This window comes from Helianthus annuus, chromosome 15 (genome assembly GCF_002127325.2).
Source record: "Helianthus annuus cultivar XRQ/B chromosome 15, HanXRQr2.0-SUNRISE, whole genome shotgun sequence".
Classification (NCBI taxonomy): domain Eukaryota; kingdom Viridiplantae; phylum Streptophyta; class Magnoliopsida; order Asterales; family Asteraceae; genus Helianthus; species Helianthus annuus.
Genome location: NC_035447.2, coordinates 172395854 through 172418904, shown reverse-complemented (window position 1 = coordinate 172418904; position 23051 = coordinate 172395854). Strand labels below are relative to the sequence as shown.

The window sequence follows — 23051 nt, the reverse complement described above, 5'->3', positions numbered from 1 at the left end:
AAGAAGTACGTTTGATAAAACAATGTATTTTGAATTTAATAGAGGTAGGTATTTCGATAAATGATAAATGACATAGGTATAAAACATGATCGGATTTGCATAATAGGACATTTTGAGGTAAAGTTTTGGTAACGATCACCTAAGTAAGGGAATCACCCCTAACTCGTCGGTGAGGTCGTTTTAAGAAAAGAAGGAGTGGAGCTAATCGTCAAGGTAAGGAAATCACTCCTATCTCGATGGTATGCCTCCATTTTGGCGTTACAAAGAATGTAAACAAAATTGAGTGACGTTTTGAAATCATGCATATGTATAAATGTATGAAAAAGTTTTAATATGTTGTGTGTGTGAGAAGAAAATATCGAAAGTAAAATTGAATTTGAAAAATTGCATCGTATAAGATAAATAGTAGAACACATATTTAATTGAAATTTGGGATGGTTCCAAAACGGAACTTTGACTAACCAAAGTGGTCGAAAAGTCTTTCGAGTTTGAGGAGCATGCTTTGGCCTAATAGGTGAAATACTCTCGCCGACAAGTCGGTTAACGGTATTTACCCTTCCGGTTACTACATGTCACAAATCGATCGAAATCTCGAGACTTGGCGGGATTTATGAAAAACAAAAATCGAGGAGTGGGACTAGTCGACAAGGTGCGGGTTTCACCCCTAACTTGACGATTTCGTATCCTAAGTGTGGTTGGTACTTGTCGGGTCAAAATTTAATTTCAACACTATGACGAGGGTCCACTAGAATTTGAAATTTGAATTTCCCTACTAAGGTAAGGATTTCACTCCTAACTTGATGGTGAATTTCGTGTAAGAAGAGAATAGTAGAAGGATTGAGAGTCATTCCCCAAATTGTGGGTTTCACGCCTATTTTGGTGAAGTCGTCTCGTTTGTGTATTACGAGTGGTTTATGAATTTAGAATAGTCAAGTAAAATGTATGAGGAAAAGTGTATGTTGAATATTACACAAACAAGTATAAACATGTCAAGAATGGCACATAAAGGATGACATATTAAAACAATTATTAACACATAATAAATCATGTATTAACACATAAGAATAGCATGTCAAGTATGTTACATAAGGATGAATGACATATATGTTTCAAAAGGGTCAAAGAGAATGTATAAGAAACACATAAAGTGGCATGCATGAAGTTTCAAACAAAATATAAGAATAAGGCTCTAAATCTATAGACTAGGTAAAAGCATTCCTACTTTTCCTAATTCCCTATAGTTATGGCTCTGATACCAATCTGTCACACCCCAACCGATGGCGGAAACATCGGAGTGAGACGAAAACGAGATTGCAAGAGACTTCATAACACTATTTGTGACAATAATTAAATGATGGATTTCATTTCATTTCTAAAAGTCGATTACAAAGATTAAAATCAAATACAACAACTTGATATACTATATGTTCCATACGAGAATTTAACAAACAAGTACATTAACTTAAGACGTCTAAGTGTGTATCTAAGCATCATCACTACTTCAAGTTCAAAGCTTCCTCATCCTCAACCTGTAACATGTTTTAAAATAAAGTTCAATGCAAAAGCAAAGGCGAGTATACAAGTTTTTCGTTCGTAGCATAAAAAGATAAGTTCAAAGCAATTCCATGTGGCAAGCTCTTGATACAAGATAAACGATAAATTCGGCATGTGTCTAACATATCAAACCAATGATGAGACGCAATATGCTCATGATATAACCACAAGTTTACGGGCGGTGCGTTAATCCTATAGCGCTATATATGTCACGGATAGGCTCGTACGAAGTTAATGATAAGTCTAACACAAGATGTCCTCAACCCAAGTTTAAAGTATCAAGTAATCAAATAAGCATGCGTGAAATAGGAATGTTTGTGTATAGTGATTAAAGTGTAAGTTTCATAAGAAAACATGTTACACCCCAAAAAGTGGTAAACATAAAAAGGGGGTTGCGAGTATACTCACAAAATTTGCATATGCTTTCCGATTATCCAATGTGACGAAGTTGATGAGGTTAGAAGGTTGAATATGTTCGTGTAGGGATTTAGAAAGTTAAAACACAAGAATATAGGTATTCAAAAGTAATCATCCTTTAACACCAAGTACTTGTTCTTGACACTATGAAACCTCAAGGGTTAATGTTTTCATAAGTAATATACTCATTAGAATCGTAACAAGTCTTATGTCTTAGATGATGTTATTCTAATATCTTGACGAATGAACACAAGTCCATAATCAAGGGTTCGAATAATATATATATGTATAAGTATTATATGTATTATTTAGTCCATTAGTCAAGCATGAGGTAGAAGATAAATCTTCATTTAGGTACCTCTATTGTGTCATAGAATTCATGTAGGAGGTAGGAAGAACAAGCTTCCATTTAGGTACCTCTTATGGTTCACCACTACACTTGATGTAAAAACATACAAGGAGGGTCATGAACTATAAATAATACAAGAATATTAAACACTAATCTAAGAGAAATCATCAAGTAATGTGTGGATTTTTAAGTAGGATAACCCAAGTTAATCCTAAATCACACAAACATCAAGTCTTGAATTTGAACATCACTTGTGGGTTAAACCCTTGAACAAAACAGAAAGTTTGTGAGGTTTATACCTCTGATTTTGAATGTCTCAACCTTGTTTTTAAGCCTAACTAACCATAGATGTGGTTATAAGCATAAGGACATAGGTTTGAGATGAGTTTCCTCAAGTTTAAACAAGTTTATCAAAGATTGAAACATGAACAGAAAAATCAGTCAACTTTGGAGCCCTTTTGGTGACGTTCCAGGCTCTGATTTTCCAGGGAAAACCCATGGAAACGTAGCTAAGGTCAATACAAAGAAGTAGCAAAAAGAATCGAGTGAATTGGATAAGAATTGAGTGAGTTATGCTCATTTTCGTGAAGAGGTGTCAATCTGCTCGAACCCTTACTTTCAGCTACAGTTTGGAGGATGTTTTGAGAGTTTTTAGTGTTGCAAAAGTGGTAGGAAGGCTGGTTATAAGTGGTATTTATAGGGGGAAGGATTAGGGTTTCAATGGGTTGGGCTTTAGAAGTGTTTAGAAGGGGTTAAACCTTGAAACAAGCCCACAAAACCCAACCATATGGGGTTGAATTTTGCTGAATTGGGGCTGCCATATTTCTTTATTTTTTTTATTTTAAAACATTACAATGAGTAATTTTGTTAATTAAGTTGTGTAATAATATGCAACAATGTTTCCCCTAACTTGTAACAAGGTAAAATATGAAATAAAACATGATTTAACTAGGTAAAAAGTGTAACGTATAAGTATGTAACATGTTTGTAAGTGACAAGTATATGTCACATATTAGATGATTAATCGTTGTATAAATAAGCATATTATTAGGGGTTTTTAAGTATCAACAATTTAAGGACAAGCATGGACATGTATCATGAATAAGTATCGTATGAGTATGAATTACAAATAAGGATTCGATGTACAATGAATTCGAACGTATGAACATGTATGAATATGTAGAAGGTGAATTTAAAGAAATACGAATTTTATTTATGATCCAAGTCTCGGATTTTACAACGAAAAGACAACTACAATAATACAAGATTTCCAAAAATTGCAATACAAGGCGAGCTTTCTAATTATGGAAAGAATGAAAAAGCAGGGCGTTACAGTGATGGTAAGTCTGCAGTTTCCATCTCTCAAAATCCTGTATTTAGTGAAAGGATAAAACATTTTGAGATAGATTTACATTTTTTCAGAGAGAAAATTGTAGCAGGTGTTGTTGAACCTGAGAAGGTTCATACTGACGTGCAAATTACTGATATATTTACAAAGGGTTTTAGTGCAAGTCAACATCAAACTCTTTGTGAAAAACTTGGTATGTATGACATGCTTGCCACATGAATTATGGGGGCATATTAAAATAAGTGTTACTTTGTAATTCATATTGCAATATATGGTGAACATGTTATATAATTAATGGGCTACTTGTGTTGGGCTTATATTGTATTAATATACTACCGGGTTATTAATGTTGGGCCCAACCTGTTTGTTAAGTTGTTGTAAGAGATTTTGGCTGTTGTTATCAAGTGGGAAGTCTAAGGGGCTAAGTGAAACATTTCAGAGACCGCGATCATCTTGAGCTATAGTTCTGGACTAAAGTGTGATATTTATAGCAGGAGGATATAAAAGGGCTCAGACTTCACTGAGAGTTCATTCACTCCCTTTTTTCTTACACGCACACTTTCTGGTTCCTTCGTATACGATTAGGGTTTGTTAGAGAGTTTTATTCAGTTGTTGAAGATCATTCTGTATAATCTCTCAGTTGTTTGTGAGAGATTGATCTTCTGGTATTGGTGATCATATGTGGATGATCATCTGTGTATTCGTTTGTATTTGTATTGATTACAGATCTCACATATTATGAGATGATTGGGGGTATTTTCTGGTTTGGGTAATCAATAAAAGTTTTGTCACCGTTTTGTTGCTTCTCTGTTGTTTTGTGTCGATTTCTATACCATTTTACAACAATACCAACAATTACTTTATCTTGAATAAAACTCAATTTACAATAAGACTTATATTGAAATGTTAAAAAACAATTAAACACAACTGCATATTTATCATAGTATTTAGAGTTCACAAATTGTGCAAGTTATTTAAGAAAGAGTAAATTACTTTTTGAGTCCCTGTGTTTTAGTGGTTTTAACAATTTGAGTCCAAAATCAAAAAGTTTAACGCCCTGAGTCCCTAGCAATTTATTTTATAACGTTTTGAGTCCAATTTTTTTCATTTTATAACGATTTGAGTCCAAAAAATGGACTCAAAAGGTTAAAATTTGGACCCAAAAGGACTCAAATGGTTAATGAAAATGCTTATAGGGACTCAGGTCGTTAAACTTTTTGCTTTTGGACTCAACTAGTTAAAACCACTAAAACACAGGAACTCAAAAAGTAATTTACCCTTTAAGAAAATTTAAAAGAAAGATAAATCAAATATTAGAAGAAAAAAAACTAGCTTTGTTGTCACGTGAAAGATTCTTAGGGATTTGTTACTAGTATTCATGGGTTACAAATAAAGATAAAGATGATGATAATAGAGGTCAAAGAAGAGAAGCTACATAACTAAATTTTTATTAGAAGTCATGTACATAGCAAATGATAGGATTTAATATGTGAAATCCATGTGATGTTATAATATGGGGCCAAATCACTATAACTTAAAACTAATCTGATTTTTTCAAACATAGTTGAAGGACGAAGTTTGCTTTTTATAACCAAACCATGAAAATTACTTCTTACACTACCATCAAGTATAATATCAACAACACAACAACAAATGACACAAGTGGACAATATAAATTATAATGCTAGTAAATGACCCCCCATCTAACATCTACATTAACATGTCACAATTTGCCAGATATTTGATTAAATCCATACCAAATCTTTCAAATTTTTATTTTCTTTATTCAAAATGAAATGCTAATGAGATACTTAGGCTATAGGGTGTGGGGATCATGGTTGAAACATGATTTGCCACCTAGGAACATGAATGGAAGGCTAGACCATCCCCTTAATTGATCCACCATGGTTTGCATGGATTAAACCATGGCAACCATGGTCCTCCTTTCCATTTTTTAACAAATCATTTCCTTTTTGTTTAGACAAAGATAATAAATAAGGGGCTAATGGTTTGGGTCATGACCATACCCTTAGGGTAGTGGTTTTGGATGGTGGATTAAAGATTAGTTACATGGCACTAACATGGAGGGTCATGGTGGTCATGAGGGTCATGACCACACCCTATAGCCTTACAAACATGTTGTAACATATCCAAAAAATGTGACAAGAACAAATGACTTAAGTTGATTAACATCTTTTATCATTTACATAATAAACCTAAACTAGAGCATACTCTATCTCAATATTTGAAAGACGGGTATACTTTTGCGATGAATTTGGCCTCGGTTATGACTATGGCGGTCATGAGGCTTGTACCGGTAACACTTGACAAAGAGCCTAAAGGTATAAGATTTTAATTGTGGATCTGTGTTCTGTATCTATACATATACCCGGTCAAATAAGGTTCGGGTATGTTGTTTGAGTATGAGTGTAAGTTTTTAAAAACGCCTATCTAAAATTTGTTGAATCTGATAAGGAAAAGAGATCTAGGAAATATAATATAAGGTGAAATTACTTTATATATATATTTTTTAACGGCAAACTAACTTACTCTCAAATACTAATATATCTTCCTTTAATTTATACACTTTGTTATTTGAGTTTAAAAAGTTTGATTTGATCTTGAGATTTTTTTTTATTTCTATATTTAATTTTAGGGTTTCTCATGTTTTTCTTCTTTTTTTTCTAAACGACAAGTAGAGCAACTGATTGGACTTTCACATCAAACTTCAGTTGTCACACAGAAGACCCGGGTTCAAAACCAGAATACATCCACATTCATTTAGGGCAGTATCGTCCGGCCCTTCAATCCACCTGTTGTAAAACGCATACAGCAGTGGATATCATTAGGCTCAAAAGTCAAAAGCACGACCCGTCCTAGGAAAATACCACACAACTAGTGGCTTGTGCAAAACCCCCTCACCTCACTCCATTTTACTCATGTGCTATTTGTTTTGATAACTAACTAAACTTCTATTTTGAAATCATGTACATAGCAAATGATAGGAAACTAGATTTTTGGACTAATCTGACTTTACAAAAGTAGTTAAAGACGAAATTTAAATTTTTGGTAAGATGATTTGTAAAATAACATAACATTTGTCATTGATATTTGATTAAATCCATAGCAAAATCTAAAGGTTTTATATTTTTTATTCAAAATTAAATGTTATTTTGTAATTATTATCAAGTCACTTTTTGTATCTGGTCCTAAAAGCCACTTTATCTTAAAAACATGTTGTAACACATCCATAAAATGTGACAAAAACAACACCTATGATATCTTTTTCATCATGGCTCAAGTTGATTAACATCATTTATCATGCCAAAATTCACAACAAACCTAAACTAAATCATACTCTTTTGTATTATTTTAAAAACCGTATACTTTTGCAACTGATCGGACCTCAGTGATGCAAAAGTGACGGTGGTGGTGGCGATGCAGGCTTGCATTGGTAACACTTGGCAAAGAGCCCGAATGTATCGACTTGTTTGATGAAGTTTTTCATGCTTGCCCACCCTCCAAATCCAAAACCCACCACCATAACCCACACCACAACAAAGATGTTCACTATGTACATAGCCGTCCAACTCGGGATGAAAAATGGAGGTTTCTCTGCCGCGTTCTGCAACCAACCAACGAGTTTTTTAATACGCAAAAAAGAACTTTTTATGTTTTAAAGTGTGTAGTTAATTTTTAAACATATTTTAAAGCTTTTACTTCTATATGTATAAAAGGTAACTTTCAAAATTTAACTATAAAGGGAACAGATAGACGACTTTCAACATGTTTGACCTGTTCATTTTGTTCCCTTGGTAGTTAATATTTGGAGTTTACCTATTTAACCCGTTCAAAATATTTTAAACCATTCACAACTACGGGTCACATAGGTGAACTTTCAAAATCTAACTATAATAGGTGAATATTTAAAATCTAACTATAAAGGGAACAATAGACGACTTTCAACGTCTTTGACAGGTTTACCTTGTTCCCTTTTATAGTTAATATTTGGAGTTTACCTAGTTGACTCGTTCAAGATATTTTTAACCAATCACAATACGGGCCAAATAGGTAAACTTTTAAAATTTAACTATAAAGGGAACAGATAGACGGCTTTCAACATCTTTGACCCGTCAATATGTTCCCATTGTAGTTAATATTTGGAGTTTTCCTATTTAAACCATTCACAACTACGGGTCAAATAGATGACCTTACAGAATTTAACTAGAGTTAATTACTATTTTCGTCCCTGTGGTTTGTCAAAAATCACTATTTCAGTCCATTAGTTTAAAAATTGCGATTTCAGTCCCTGTGGTTTCACTCCCGTAACCATTTCAGTCCACCTCGTAACCATTTCAGTCCCTGTACTAATAGAATAAATGGATTGAAATGGTTACGAAAGTGAAACCACAGGGACTGAAATGGTTACGAAAGTGAAACCACAGGGACTGAAATCGCAACTTTTAAACTAATGGACTGAAATAGTGATTTTTGACAAACCACAATGACGAAAACAGTAATTAACTCATTTAACTATAAAAGGAACATATACGTGACTTCTAACATCTTTGACCCGTTCACTCCATTCCCTTGATAGTTAACTTTTGACCCGTTTACCCATGAACGGGTCAAAACCGATATATTGATGGATACCTGGCGAGCGGAAGGTTTCCAATAAGTGAGCATATGCGCAAGAGCGGGAATGATGTAGACGGTGAAGCTAACCAAAAGGGCCCCAACAGCCGAATTTATCGGACCAAAGAAAGGAAAGATAATAGCCAAAAACCAGATGGGTATAACAACCGGAAGTCGTGCCAACGCCCTTACGTATATGCTCGTAGTGTCATGCATTCCCAGCACTTTCTCCCACACGAAGTACAACGGGGTACACGCAAACCCAAAAGTTATAAACTGCAAGACGATAAAATGTTAACGCGGTCATTAAATCTCGAAACAAATTGATTTGAGCTCAAGATTGTTGACCTGGTGTATGAGCATAAGGATAACGGCTGCATCTCGGAAACCGGACCGTGGAAGGAGCGAGAACGCGTTTGAGTAGTTAAGAAGTTTATCGCCGAAGGCCCAATACATTGCGGCAGCCGATGGAATCGTTAGAGTGAATACATAAACTGTGGCAAACAAGTAAATGTATTTGAATTTTTGAGGCTTCCACATAGCATGCATTATCTCCCTATAACAAACAAATGTACTTAAAATCATTATTCTTGATTTAAATTATAAAGAGTAAAGTACACGAACGGTCCCTGTGATTAACCAAAATTTTGGAATTACTCCATAGTTTTCCAAAAGTACATGGATGGTCCCTGTGGTTTGCACTTTGTAACGTATTTAGTCCCCAACTTTTGCCAAAAGTACATGGATGGTCCCTGTGGTATGCACTTTGTAACACATTTAGTCACTAATGTTTGTTAGTGACTAAATGCGTTACAAAGTGCAGACCAAAGGGACCATCCATGTACTTTTGGCAAAAGTTGGGGACTAAATGCGTTACAAAGTGCAAACCGCAGGAACCATCCGTGTACTTTAAAAAAAGAGTTAATTACTGTTTTCGTCCCTATGGTTTCTCAAAAATCACTATTTCAGTCCATTAGTTTAAAAATTGCGATTTCGGTCCCTGTGGTTTCACTTTCGTAACCATTTCAGTCCCTGTGGTTTCACTTTCGTAACCATTTCAGTCCATTTATTCTGTTAGTACAGGGACTGAAATGGTTACGAGGTGGACTGAAATGGTTACAAAAGTGAAACCACAGGGACTAAAATCGCAATTTTTAAACTAATGGACTGAAATAGTGACTTTTGACAAACCACAGGGACTAAAACAATAATTAACTCTTAAAAAAACTAGCGAGTAAATCCAAAATTTTAGTTAACCACAGGGACATCCGCGTACTTTACTCGGCTATAAATGTCTCGTAGTTATGTTTAGATCGGCAAAAATAGTACTAACACGGTGACTGCGTGTCCACCAAAAGTATATAGTATATTTGTGGCTCCGGTGAAATATAAAACCATCTTTTTCGGGCCCGAGTGAACCACTTCTTTATCCTACACACACAAAAGAGAATAATAAACCACCAACACAAAAGGCATGAACCGTTCGTGCACATTTTCGACTTGTTTACTTAAGAGCTGGTCGACGTTGGTTGTCAGATATGACGGGCCAAACAATTAACATGTAATTTTAATACATAAAACCTCATAAATAACTTTATTTGAAAAATATGTTTTTTTAAAAAATAATTGCAGTTAATATCGGTGGGATAAACGTTATCGGACCTCTACAAAATATCGGTGTCAAATATCTGTCCAGAATATTGGTTCGGATATTATCGGCGATATTGGCCGTTATCTTGGATGCCTTGGTTGATGTGGTGGACTCGGAGGAAGATTTAATGGCTTACGATTAGATCATGTTTCAAATATTGGCACTTTTGAGTTTTAACTTTTGATATTACTATTAATATTATATATGTAATTTACATTTTATATATGTATGCATATAAATTCTACATGATATTAAATTACCGATATCCCACCGCGATAACCTATATCTTAAATATTGGCCCTTGACCGATATATGATTTTGGACCGCATTCACTACATAGAATATATGTTCATGTGGCATATTTAAAATTTATTAGAAATGGCCCTTGACCGATATATGATTTTGGACCGCATTAAGTCATTAACTGCCATGGGCGAAGCTTTTAAGGGGCGGGAGGGGGCGGTCGACCCCCCGAACTTTTTGCTCAGTAGTGGAGAGTGTACTTTTCGTATAGAAATTTTTAGATATATATGTTTTCGACCCCCCAGTTTTATAGAAATTTTTAGGTTCCGTGACTTCCGCCCCCCGGTCAGAAATCTCAAGCTTCGCCACTGTTAACTACATAGAATATATGTTCATGTGGCATATTTAAAATTTATTAGAAACGAAAGAAAGGGGCAAACAGTGTTTTGGGTCAACCCAGCCTGACATGTTTTGATATGAATGAAAAAGTACATGTTTTGATCCAAACCACCCCGACCCGTTTTGATATGTATCAAAAAGTACATGTTTCGAATTTTTACCAAACCCGCTCATATACACCTTTACGCGTATACGTTAACAAGGAATTGCGAGTACCTGGCCATGAATCAAGGCTGCAATGGCAATGTACCAAGCAGTGTAAGTAGTCATGCCAAGACCAAGAAAAGACCAAATTCGGTAGTTATGAAACGAGGGTATGAAAACAGTTGTAGCACAACAAGCTCCAAATATGTATGTCCATGTCCTTTTATCCAGATGATCATTTATGTAGTATATATTGCTGTAAATATCACAACTTATGAAAAGTCAGAAATGCCCCTGTTTAGAGCTCAAATTGATAATGTGAATCGTGACGGGTTGGCAGGTTGCGTGTTGGTGGGTTGAAATATGCAACCCGAATCCGACCCATATTATGATTCGTGTCAAATAGTTTAACCCTAACCCGCACACGCATAAATTTGGGTCAATCCAAACACGACCTACTTAACCCGTTTATTTAGATAAGTCATACATGTTAACGAGTTATAAGCGGGTTGTTGGGTTGTAAGCGGGTTATCGATTACGTGTTTAATGATGAGGATGCGTGTGACAAGTAAATAATATGGTGTGTTAAAACTAACATTATTATATAAACAAGTAAACTGCTAAAATGGTCCCTGAGGTTTGGTCACTTTTGCCACTTTAATCCAAAACTAAAACTTTTTGAATCTGGGTCCCTGTGGTTTCAATTTTGTTGCCATTTTCATACAAAAGCAAAATCTGGTTAGATATTTTAGTTAACATCGAGTTTTTTTTAATCTTTTTCCTCCCTTTTAATGAAGGGCAAAATGGTCAGATTTTTTTAATTTGTTATAATAAAACGTTAAAAGACCATTTTGCCCTTCATTAAAGGAAGAAAAAAAGACAAAAAAGCTGGATGTTAACTGAAAAATCCGACCAGATTTTGATTTTGGATGAAAATAACAACAAAATTGAAACCACAGGGACCCAGATTCTAAAGGTTTGAGTTTTGGACTAAAATGGCAAAAGTGACCAATCCTCAGGGACTATTTTGGCAGTTTACTCTATATAAACCATGTAAATGGAAAACGGAAAGAGCAAAAACAAAAATATAGAAGTTTATTTTCTAAATATTTAAACGGGTTAGCGGGTCAACCCATATTTTATATGGGTCAACCCGCCCGACTTATTAAACGGGTCATGTTAGTAATTTTGAGGGGTAATTTAGTAATTTGGAACTAAGCTAACCTTGCACAAGCTATAAGTTGTATAACAGAGCCAAAGAGTAGGAAGGTGCAATTGAAGACTAGCCCAATAGCCTTCCAGCTTGGGCCCAATAGCCCATCCAACACCTCAAACCACTGCATTGTATACATATCATGTACATGTCATTTAAATATTCATCATGTATTAACATGATTTATAAGCAAAAGAGTTAAATGTCATTTTAGTCCCAGTGGTTTAGGTCATTTTGTCAGTTTAGTCCAAATGTTTCATTTTTCACTTATGGGTCCAAAAAGGTTTCACCGTTGCCATTTTAGTCCACTGGGTTAACTTCATCCATTTTTTCTGTTAACGGGAAGGGCAATTCGCTCGTTAACAGAAAAAATGGATGAAGTTAACCCAGTGGATTAACATGACAACAGTGAAACCTTTTTGGACCCGCATGCGAAAAATGAAACCTTTGGATTAAACTGGCAAAATGGCCCAAACCACATGGACTAAAATGACATTTAACTCTAAGCAAAATAAAATGTCATGATTTCAAATTCCAACATCAATATTAAAGTAATGTTTCTAAGTATTTGTAGTTGAAGGGTAAATATATCAAACATGATCATTGAAGCATTTATCAATAATAACATATTTTATTTCCTATTTTTTTATTATCATCCTAATAATATGAAAAATCAAATCGCGAGTTGAAAAGAGAGAAAATGATCCAGACACGAGTCAATATTATATTGTTAGGATAATGAATTAGACATAAACCTTGTAGAAAAGACGATATGAAGAGAGAGAAAAAGATCTCGACACGAGACAGTGTTATATTGTTAGAAGAATAAATCAAACATAAAGTTTGTACAAAAGATGAGACGAAGAGAGAGAAAGAGAACCCGACATGACTCGAACTATATTGGTAGGAGTATGAATTGACATAAATTTTGTAAGCATTAAATCGGTTTGTACGAAATTTTGTTATTAAAATTATTTAAAAAAATATATATTCCTATTGAACATGAAAACAAGCAAAGCATTTAATTTTCATATCAGAAATATCATGAACAGTGAGTAATAATCTTTTTTTTTTTTGAAAAGATGTAGTACATCAATCTAACATAATTACATAGAAGAGAATGGTTCATGGTTTTGAATATACAACATGCTCTCATGGTTGTATATTCACCATACATAAAAGCACACCCTACTGACAACTGTACATATAAGTCTTTAGTAAAAGATAAATCAACATTTAATGTTTTATTTTGGGTGATGGTATTTAGACACCTCCAAAATTCTTGAACACCCCCTGTACGACACGTATAGCACTACACGCGTTGTATAGGGTTTCAACTGCATTAAATGAGCCCTCTATACGACACGTATAACACTATACGCGTTGTATAGAGTACGATGTAACCAGTGGCGAAGCTTGAGATTTCTGACCGGGGGGGGGGGGGGGGGGGGGGGCAAAACGTATATACCCAAAAATTTCTGTAAAACCGGGGGGGGGGGGGGTCAAAAACATATATACCCAAAAATTTCTATACAAAAACTACATACTCTCCACTACTGAGCGAAAAGTTTGGGGGGACAGCCGCCCCCTCCCGCCCCCACTATGCTGCGCCATTGGATGTAACCATTTCCCAAGGCCAGACAACGTTTTGCATATAGCTCTATACACCACGTATATACGCCGCAGTATATGGCTCCAGGAGTGTCCAAATAACCAAAGCCTTTATTTTGTATTTATATATTTATTTTTGTAATTTTCTATTGAAGGGGTGTTCTTGAAAGTCAAACCTGTATAACATGATTCTTGAAGCTGACATTCTCTTTCTCCTTCCTGGTTCTATACTCAACATACAAAACACTGATGAGATAAGCAGTCCAACTTCCAAGCAGACCATAGAACACTTGTAGCATGATTCCTGAAAACATTCCCAATTGAGAGAAAGAGTATGGCAAAGTCAACAAAACTTGTGCCACCTGAAAGTCAAACCAAAATGATTCAATCTTTAATCCAAACAAAAAAAAAATCCCAACAAAGTTAGAGAATAAAAGATGCCTATTCTCCAAATCACTCTAAAAACATCAAGAAACAGGCCATAATTAGGGTTCAAATAGGCCGAGCTACTCAAGCTCAGCTCGAAACGAGCCAGGCTTAAACGAGCTCGAGCTCGAGCCCGAGAATAAAAACAAGCTCGTTTAGTAAATGAGTCGGGCTCGAGTCTAAACAAGCCCACTGTTTAATATAATTTTAAATTTTAATTAATATATTAAATATATTTAAAAAATTATTCTTACTAATTATAAAATTATGAAAAAATAACTAATTATATATAAAAATATTTATAATTAATATAAATTAATTAATAAACGAGCTGAGCTCAAGCTTGAAAAACTACCTACGATTCGAGCTCGAGCTTGCATAACTTAAATGAGCTTGAGTTCGGGCTCGGCTCGTTTGCACACCTAACATAATTATGGGCCATGATTATGTTGGATTGAAACAATTGATGGGATTAAAAGGGTATTTAGGTAAATTACCTGATTTGAAGCACAACTAAACCAAGCATCATAAACAGACCCACCATGCCAAAGAAAGTTTTTGAAGCCAGACATTGACTGATCTACCCCTAACACCCCCTCACCTACATCTTGATCATTTCCACTATTCATTTCCAGTGGCACACTGTCCTCTTCACCATGATTGTTGTTGTTACTAGGCACCATTTTGCTAACAAGATCTAAAACTGAAACTGAAACACAACACACCACAAAAAGAGCACAAAAGACTCTTACCTTTGCATGAAATATAAAGGACACATGTGTATAACACAATACTGACACATGTATATGCAACCAGAATATCATAAATAAACTCTTGATGATTTTCTTGACACCATATTAAATTTCAACAAACACCCATAAGAAAATATATAATCCCTAAAATGAATAGACCAAAAGACTGCATTTTTTTTTTTTTTTTTGGAAATTGTCACAACCCCATTTGCATATATAACATACAATTTGTGGGTGTTAAAAAAAGTTATCTTTTTTATGTGAAATTTGACTAAAACAGAGATCTTGATGGTTTTCTTGACAGTATTAAACAAAAAAGACTGCATTTTTTTTTTTTTTGGAAATTGTCACAACCCCATTTGCATATTTAACATACAATTTATGGGTGTTAAAAAAAGTTATCTTTTTTTATGTAAAATTTGACTGAAACAGAGATCTTGATGGTTTTCTTGACAGTATTAAACAAAAAAGACTGCATTTTTTTTGGAAATGATCACAAACCCATTTGCATATTCAACAAACAAATTGTGGGTGTTAATAAAGTTATCATTTTGATGTGAGATTTGACTGAAACAGAGATCTTGATGATGAAAATGCATTAACAGGAACATACCCAGATAAGATTTTGATCTTGTTCAGCTTTATCTAGTGAAAAGAGTGAGAATTGTTGAGGAATCAATGAGTTTTAAGAGTTTGGGGAGCAGCCATTGATGAGGAAAATGTGAGTGGCTTTTTTTGCAGGGAAAAGAGAAAAGATGTTCTTTCTTTATTAATTTGAAAAAAACATGCTCCGTATCCACCTCTACATGCTTTAAAAATACAATGTTATTTTTGTCTTTATATGGGTTGTAATAAAAAGCTAATTATAACATACTATATGTGTTATATTACGTATACAAAATCAATAAAATTGTGTAGATTAATCCAATACGATTTTCGTTATAATCTAAACTTTTTCATTGAAATTTTTTGATTGATTTATATTTGTGTTTCTATCTTCTTAATATTTATAATATTAGGTGATGCTCGTTCTGATTACATGAAACATACGTGCTCGTTGCTTGAGGGATGGCGTGGAAAGCCCCTCCACGACTGAAGCACTGCCCCGTTCAAGGGGTTAAAGGTGGCGTAGGGGTGGGGGTTGAGGATGATCACCAGCGTGGGGGCAAAAATGGAGGCGACGTGGGGTTGGTTGTTGAGATTACAAATTCTTTTACTTTAATAAAAAAAACGTTTCATCATAACCGTTCTTTTGACCCAAACAACCCGTATAGCCAACCCGAAACACCGAATCCTAGTTCGCCTGAAAATCGTACTCTACAAATTCCGGGTAACTTACCCGACATAATTGGTGTACGCGAAACTTTTAAGGTACATGTTTTATCCGCGATATCCTTTTGAGCAACAACTCCCTATATCCCCGTCTCAATTTCTACTACCAAACATTCCTCACCAACAACTCATTCATATATCCCAAATGGACCCTACTCTCGACTCCGTGCTAGAAACCCAACCACAATATATTTTGAACCGTCGGCTCAAAAGATTAAAAAGAGAAGCCACAGGAAGAAAACCGATGAGGAGAAGGCCCAAGTCAGTGACCGAGTTGCGGTAAAATGGACATCCGAGGAAGAAGTAGTTATAACAAAATCTTGGATACACGCATCGGAGAACCCGGTTATCGGTACTTTTTTTTAAATATATAATGTTTTTAGTGATATATATATATATATATATAGGATAAGGATCCGTTAGGAACCACCCTTTATTGCGAGAACCGCGAGAACCAGTGTGAACACATGGCAAACTTGTAATTATGTTATGTTTATTATAAAAACACGTTGTTCACTATATCAGTTTAGAATTCTTAGGGCTTCTTTCATTGGAGCAGAGTTCCACCATCTAAGATCAGAATCACCACCAACTACGACCAGAATCATCACCGTTTACAACCAGAATCACCACCGTCTGTGTTGTTCACTGTTCACGGCGACCAGAAAATCATCACCGCTTACAACCAGAATCACCACCGTCTACGTTGTTCAGTGTTCAGGCGACCAGAATCACCGTCATGCTTCCTCACCACTGTTCCTCCTACCATTGTTCCTCCTGTAACCCTAATCATGCATTTCCTCCTACCATTTTTCTTCCTGTAACCCTAATCGTGCCACACTCTTTGATGATTCTGATCGGGTTGCCCTAATTACGAATGGAATACTCGATTGCGAATGATTGCGAATGGATGAAGAATATATGATCTATGATTATGTTCTTACTGCAATAATATCGATTATAATATGAATTTTGGAGAACTAACCTCAATTATACGACGAACTTTGAAATGTCTGATGGTAAAATCGATATGACGAACGGTTTATGGTGTATCGCTATCGATACGACTTTATGGTCTATCGCTATCGATGTGACAAAGACGAAGATATGACATGACAAAGAAGAAGATATGACGAAGACGAACTGCTGATGTAATCGAGACGGAGACGAACTACTAGGAACTACTGATGCTTGAGAATTGAGAATTGCTGATGCAATTCGAGTGTCGGGTGTGATTTTTGTATAAATACATCATCCTGCACATGTGCAGCACTTTACCATTACCTTATAAATACATCATCCTTCACATGTGCAACACTTTACCATTACCCTATAACCATCACCAATAATCTACAGCTTGCACATTTGCAGCACGTTACCATAACGCTATAATCATCAACAATAATTTGTTCACAATACGAATACATAATCATGCACATGTGCATCGCGTTACCATTACCCTATATCATCACCAATAATCTGTTTATCATTTATAAAACATTCTTACACACAACATTTACCTTATTAAATATCACTTTTTTACCATTCTTTCTATATTCAGGAACATTCATACACAATGAAGCTGCTACTATTGCTGCTGGAATTCTGGACCCCCTATCGATGAAACTGATTCTTATTGATTCTTATTCTGATGATGATAATGATACTGATGAAGATACGTATGATGATTCTTATAATGATACTGGTGAAGATAAGTATGATGATTCTAAAGACCCTACATACACAAATGTACATCCGCAGCCCCTTAGATGTTCATCCAGGCGTCATAATTCACCAAACCATCAAAAATTTGATTAAGTTCGTCGTCAAAATATTGATCATTTTGTTTTATTATTCGTTTTACATTTAATCTGAACTGTTTACATTCAAGTTGCTCACCTACGTTGAACTGTTGTTTACATTTAATTTGAAACGTCTCCGTTCAATTTAATTATGTTGAATTATTGTTTACATCTAATTTAGTCTGTTTACATTCAATTTGACCTACACGTTTACGTTGAACTACTCGATTAAACATCATTTAAACTATGTATTCTGATATTATGATTACAAATTCCGATGTTTATGATTGCACTTGCACAGCTGATACTTTTTTTTATCACTCACATTGTTATTGTTTCAACCAATGCACATATGCATACATAAATATTTTAACTACATTTGATCCGTTTTCATTTACATATACAACAACATATGTAATGTGATACCCCATACGTAATAGGGTACTACATACACTCTAGATGATTATTGTTTCGAACCATGCACATGTGCATACATGTTTACTTTTTCACTATACATTGTTATTGTTTCTACCAATGCACATGTGCATACATGAATATTTTAACTACATATAATCCGCTTTCCTTTACATATACATCAACATATATAATGTGGTACCCCATACATAATAGGGTACCATATATGTAATATGATATGATCAAATATACAATATTTTAAAATATACACATATTCATTACTACCATGTTTATTGTTTTTTATTAATACACATGTGCATTACCAACATTAACACACAACTTTTGTATAACAACAAGTAAATATAACACCTTTATCATAAGGAATCACATAATCTGAACAACAATCGTTATTACACATATGCATCACCGGCATATACAATAATAAACAAAGTATGACATCCTAAATTAACAAATGTAACCATTCGTAATACATTATACAATACCAACATGTATGTTATATCAAACTTTGCACATGTGAAATACCAACATTACCTCTGCCAAACAACATAATACATCATATATTAACAAACATGATCATCCGTATTGCATGTCCACAAACTACCTACACATAACATTCGCTTTAGTTCACAACCTCACACCCTATGCTCTTCTTTTCCAATTTCTACGCATCTTCCAACACTCCTCTTGTTTCAACGCCTCTTCGTCTATCGTTTTCTGATAATTTTTCATATGTCAACCTATTAATCAAATATGTCTTTGTTGTCAATCCATGAGTAGTTTCCAATGTATTTTTCCTGCATACATTACATATATTACATCAGTTATTTCATATATGCACATGTGCAGTAAACATATTACATACATCATGTACAATGTTTATGTTTTAAGGTAATAATGCACGTGTGCATATGCCGTAATACATTCATATTAACTTCATTTGACAAAATATGCATATGTGCATAACTATGCACATGTGAATTAATATGACTGACCTTATCAACATGTTTGTTTCAATAAAAAAAAATTAACCCTTACCAAATCAAAATCAAATTTCGTATTACCACAAATCATATTTAGCATTAGTAACAAAACTATTATGACAAACTATGCACATGTGCATAACTTTTTTTTTTTGAAATGAAAATATTATTCACAAAAGCTAACCTCCAAAACATAGGCGGCCGAACCAACCACTACAGCAAAACGAAAAACAACAACTCAACACAAGAACCTAAAGACCGAAAACTAGCAGCTACCTTATATCGAAACTACACCATTTTTTCCCAACTCACGGACCTATTTTTGGACCGATTCTTATACCATAAAAACGCGCAGACTTAGTATTACAGATAATCTCTCCAGGGTTAACTTGAGTCTCTGAGAACCTTTTATTGTTCGGGGCTAACCATATACACCAATTTGTCACGAACATAATGCCAGGTAAAGCTTCTTTCACTTTTCTATCCAGATTGCAAAACTCAGAGGCAACTACGATATATTTAGCCGAAAACAGAATAAAAGGACTCACCTTGCATCACTGACTGATATGATACCAGACAGTCGACGCTACCCTGCACGAACAAAGAAGGTGTTCAGCTGTTTCATCGCCATCTTCACACATACAACATTTCACGTCTTTGCCCCCAACAGTTCCGATCCCAGAGTGCTAGTAAGCGTGGGAATACGATCTAAAACCGCCCTCCAAACAAAAATATTGCATTTTTTTGGTACCCATTTGATGCGTGTGTAGTGTAGTATATTTTTGATGTATATTTTAAGCCATTTTTACACTTTTAGCCAAGTTTTAAATTTATAAAACATGATATTCACTAACACTAAACACACATATGGGCAAGTGCACCCATCGTGGACGTAGTATAGTGTTGGTAAGATACCGAGGTCGTCCAAGGAAACAAGAGCTTTTAGTACCGGTTTATCCTCAACGTCTAATCAAATCAAAAAGTTAGAAAAGGTTTTTAAACTAAGAAAATAAAAACTAACTAAATGCTGAAAAATAAAATAAAATAAAAACAGATAGACAAGATGAATCACTTGGATCCGACTCGTGTATTAGTATAACCTTTGATTATTCTCGCACTTTTGCACTTGTTTAAGAGATTATCTTAGTTATTGTAGTAGGCCCCTCTTTTGAAGGCGACGTTACCCTCAACCCAGTAGTTTGAGTCAGCAAGGATACAATCCTAAAGGGTTGGATTATTGGAAGATAATTAATTAAGTTATTAATGCGAATTGTGGTAGGCCCCGCTTTTGGCGGTGACGTTACCCTCGGCTAAGTAGTCTGAGTCAGCAGGGATACAGTCCTAAATAGCCGGGTTATAGTATTAATAGTAGTTAACTTATGAGGGGGTCAAAGAGTTTGGATCCCCGCCATCCAATACCTATGGGTATTGAAGGAGATCCTACTAAATTTGACCCAGGTCCCTTGCAGGACCTCTAAACGCTGAACAAGGGCAAGACCCATACCAAACCGTTCCCTTAACCCCCGACCAGGTAGCCAACATACCTCCATATAGACCGTGGAGATATGAATGGTGAAAATCTTTTATTTTATATAGACAGTAAAATAATGCCAAGACACCACGGACAAACGATAAGGAAAGATCACCTTCAACATAAGTAACTAGTTATTAAAGTCATTAATACAAAACCAAATAAAAAGTGCAAAAGATTAAAAACAAAAAGTATTATACTAAACACTTGTCTTCACCAAGTGATGTAAGAGACTTAGGCAAACATGGCCTTGATTGTCAAGAACTCTTACGATCAATCTTGGATCCCGAGACGACTCACACACTCTACGATGGACAATGGATGATGGTGGTGGATGATGGTGTTATGGTGGTGGTGGGTGGTGGATGAAGTGTGAGAGAGGTGGTGTGCCAAGGGATGAGTTGAAATGAAACCAAGCACCCCTATTTATAGGCTGAACAGAAGGCTGGGCACGGCCCCGTGTCCGCTGGACATGCCCCCGTGCCCGTCTGACACTCTCTCTCTTCATTAATTGTAATTCGCAATTACAATTAATGCGCCTGCTGTACTTTCACCACGCGCCCGTGCTCACTGGACACGGCCCCGTGGTGGGCAATAGAAGCTTCTATAGGTTTGTCTTTTCTGCTGCTTCTTGGGCACGGCCCCGTGCTGGCTGAGCACGGGGCGTGTTCAGTCTTCTGTTTTCTCTTCTTTGCTTTGGAGGATGTCACACCCCGATTTCCACGTGTATCACCGGTGGGCCCGGTGGGGGATTACCGTGACGTAGTTGGCAACAATATAGTCAAACCACACAATTATATAAATGCACAGCGGAAGCTTAAAGATAAATATATACTTCAACCTCTGGTTGTAATATCAAATGTATTACAGAAGTCGAGTGTATCCACAGCGGATCAAAATAATAATAAAATATTGTTCATTCAGATACAGCATCGAGTTTGCGAGACTATTCGTGATGCTTAGGAAGCTATTACCAGCCCATTTCGTATAGTACCTGCACTTAATCTTTTGGGGAAAAATACGTCAGTTTACACTGGTAAATACGTTCAACTGACACATTTGAAAATGTTTATTGAAATTGATTTGAATGCACAAGGCACAAATTCTTTTATAACTTGGGAAAATTATTAAAATCTTGTGAACGTATTACATGTCCTTTTATGCGTTCAGTAGCCCGGGATCCTGTCCGGGTTAAAGATTAATAGACACACCACATTGCGTAAAACCGTAGTATAAAAACCAACGGCTACATCTTTTAAAATAATAATGTCGACATAATATACCGGGTGTACGCCTACACCGGGATGTCGAGGTCGTGGCCATTTCGTAAAATGATGCCAAGGATATCCGGGACAACGGTCATTAACCCCCTAAAGGCTTTTAAGAAACAAAACTATTTAAATGAGCCGATCATATTATTCAATTAACCACCTAAGCGATGGAAGATATGATGCTCAATCAAGCGGTAAATATTATACCGTATCCCAAGCCCGTATAGGGAAAATAAGTTAAAAGTATTTACCTTTGCAAGTATATTCCTTAATGGATTACGTCACAGATAGCTTTTACTGGGGCTCCTATTCTGGAACGAAGGTTTTTAAATTAACCTATTAGAATCCTAACGAGTCTTTATATTGGCCGTAGCCTAGACCGGTTGGTTCCGAAATGTGAATACGGTTTAACCGCGCGAAAAGGCGAAAACCGAGAATGGAGTGTGATTCTGACCCAACAAGTTCAGAGACTTGTTTTATATGGGTTTAAGGTTCACACTCTGGATTTCGGGGTCAAAATAATATGGTTTGACCCATATCGGCTAATTTATGAAAACTAGTTTCATAAGCCGAATCGTGCGCGCAATAGGTGCAACGGTTAACCATGAGAGTCCTACGCTTATTTCCTAAGTCAATATGCCTTAAAGAGGTTGTGGTATCAGTAGGATACCTTCCGTGATGCCTGTAACGAGTTTAAGTTAATATTATGCCCCGTAGGGGTTTTTCGGTCATTTTAAAGACTTTTAAAGAGCTTTTCGAGTTCTACAGGAAATCTGAGTTTCCCGAACAGTTTATAGAGTCTAAAATACTTTAATTATTATTTAAAATCAGTAGCAACTGGAATCGGGTCAAAAGACCTTGTAGAACTCAAGTTTTGGCCGAAAAGGGCATATTCGGTATTTACCGAACCGTAGCCATAACCGCAGGTTATGAGCAAGGTAAAAATTATTAAAAATCT

General features: G+C 35.5%; 1 protein-coding gene across 1 annotated transcript; it reads right to left on the bottom strand.

Annotated features, from left to right (window-relative positions):
• Window positions 1-6924: 6924 nt before the first annotated feature.
• On the bottom strand, window positions 6925-15524 carry LOC110912984 (auxin transporter-like protein 2). Its single transcript, XM_022157837.2, has 9 exons — window positions 15356-15524; window positions 14488-14699; window positions 13741-13926; window positions 11965-12077; window positions 10813-10996; window positions 9637-9734; window positions 8652-8859; window positions 8322-8579; window positions 6925-7293 (listed from the first exon to the last, which is right to left on the bottom strand). Exons 2-9 carry the CDS (start codon window positions 14671-14673, stop codon window positions 7075-7077), a joined length of 1452 nt encoding a protein of 483 aa, XP_022013529.1. The 5' UTR covers window positions 14674-14699; window positions 15356-15524; the 3' UTR covers window positions 6925-7074.
• Between the last annotated feature and the right edge of the window lie 7527 nt (window positions 15525-23051).

Coding starts and splice junctions, on each gene's coding strand:
- LOC110912984 (XM_022157837.2), bottom strand. CDS start 14,673: ATGGTGCCTAGTAACAACAACAATCATGGTGAAGAGGACAGTGTGCCA. Junction 9,735..10,812: donor CAGCCTTGATTCATGGCCAG/GTACTCGCAATT, acceptor TTGTGTGTGTAG/GATAAAGAAGTGGTTCACTC. Junction 8,580..8,651: donor TCCTTATGCTCATACACCAG/GTCAACAATCTT, acceptor ATCGTCTTGCAG/TTTATAACTTTTGGGTTTGC.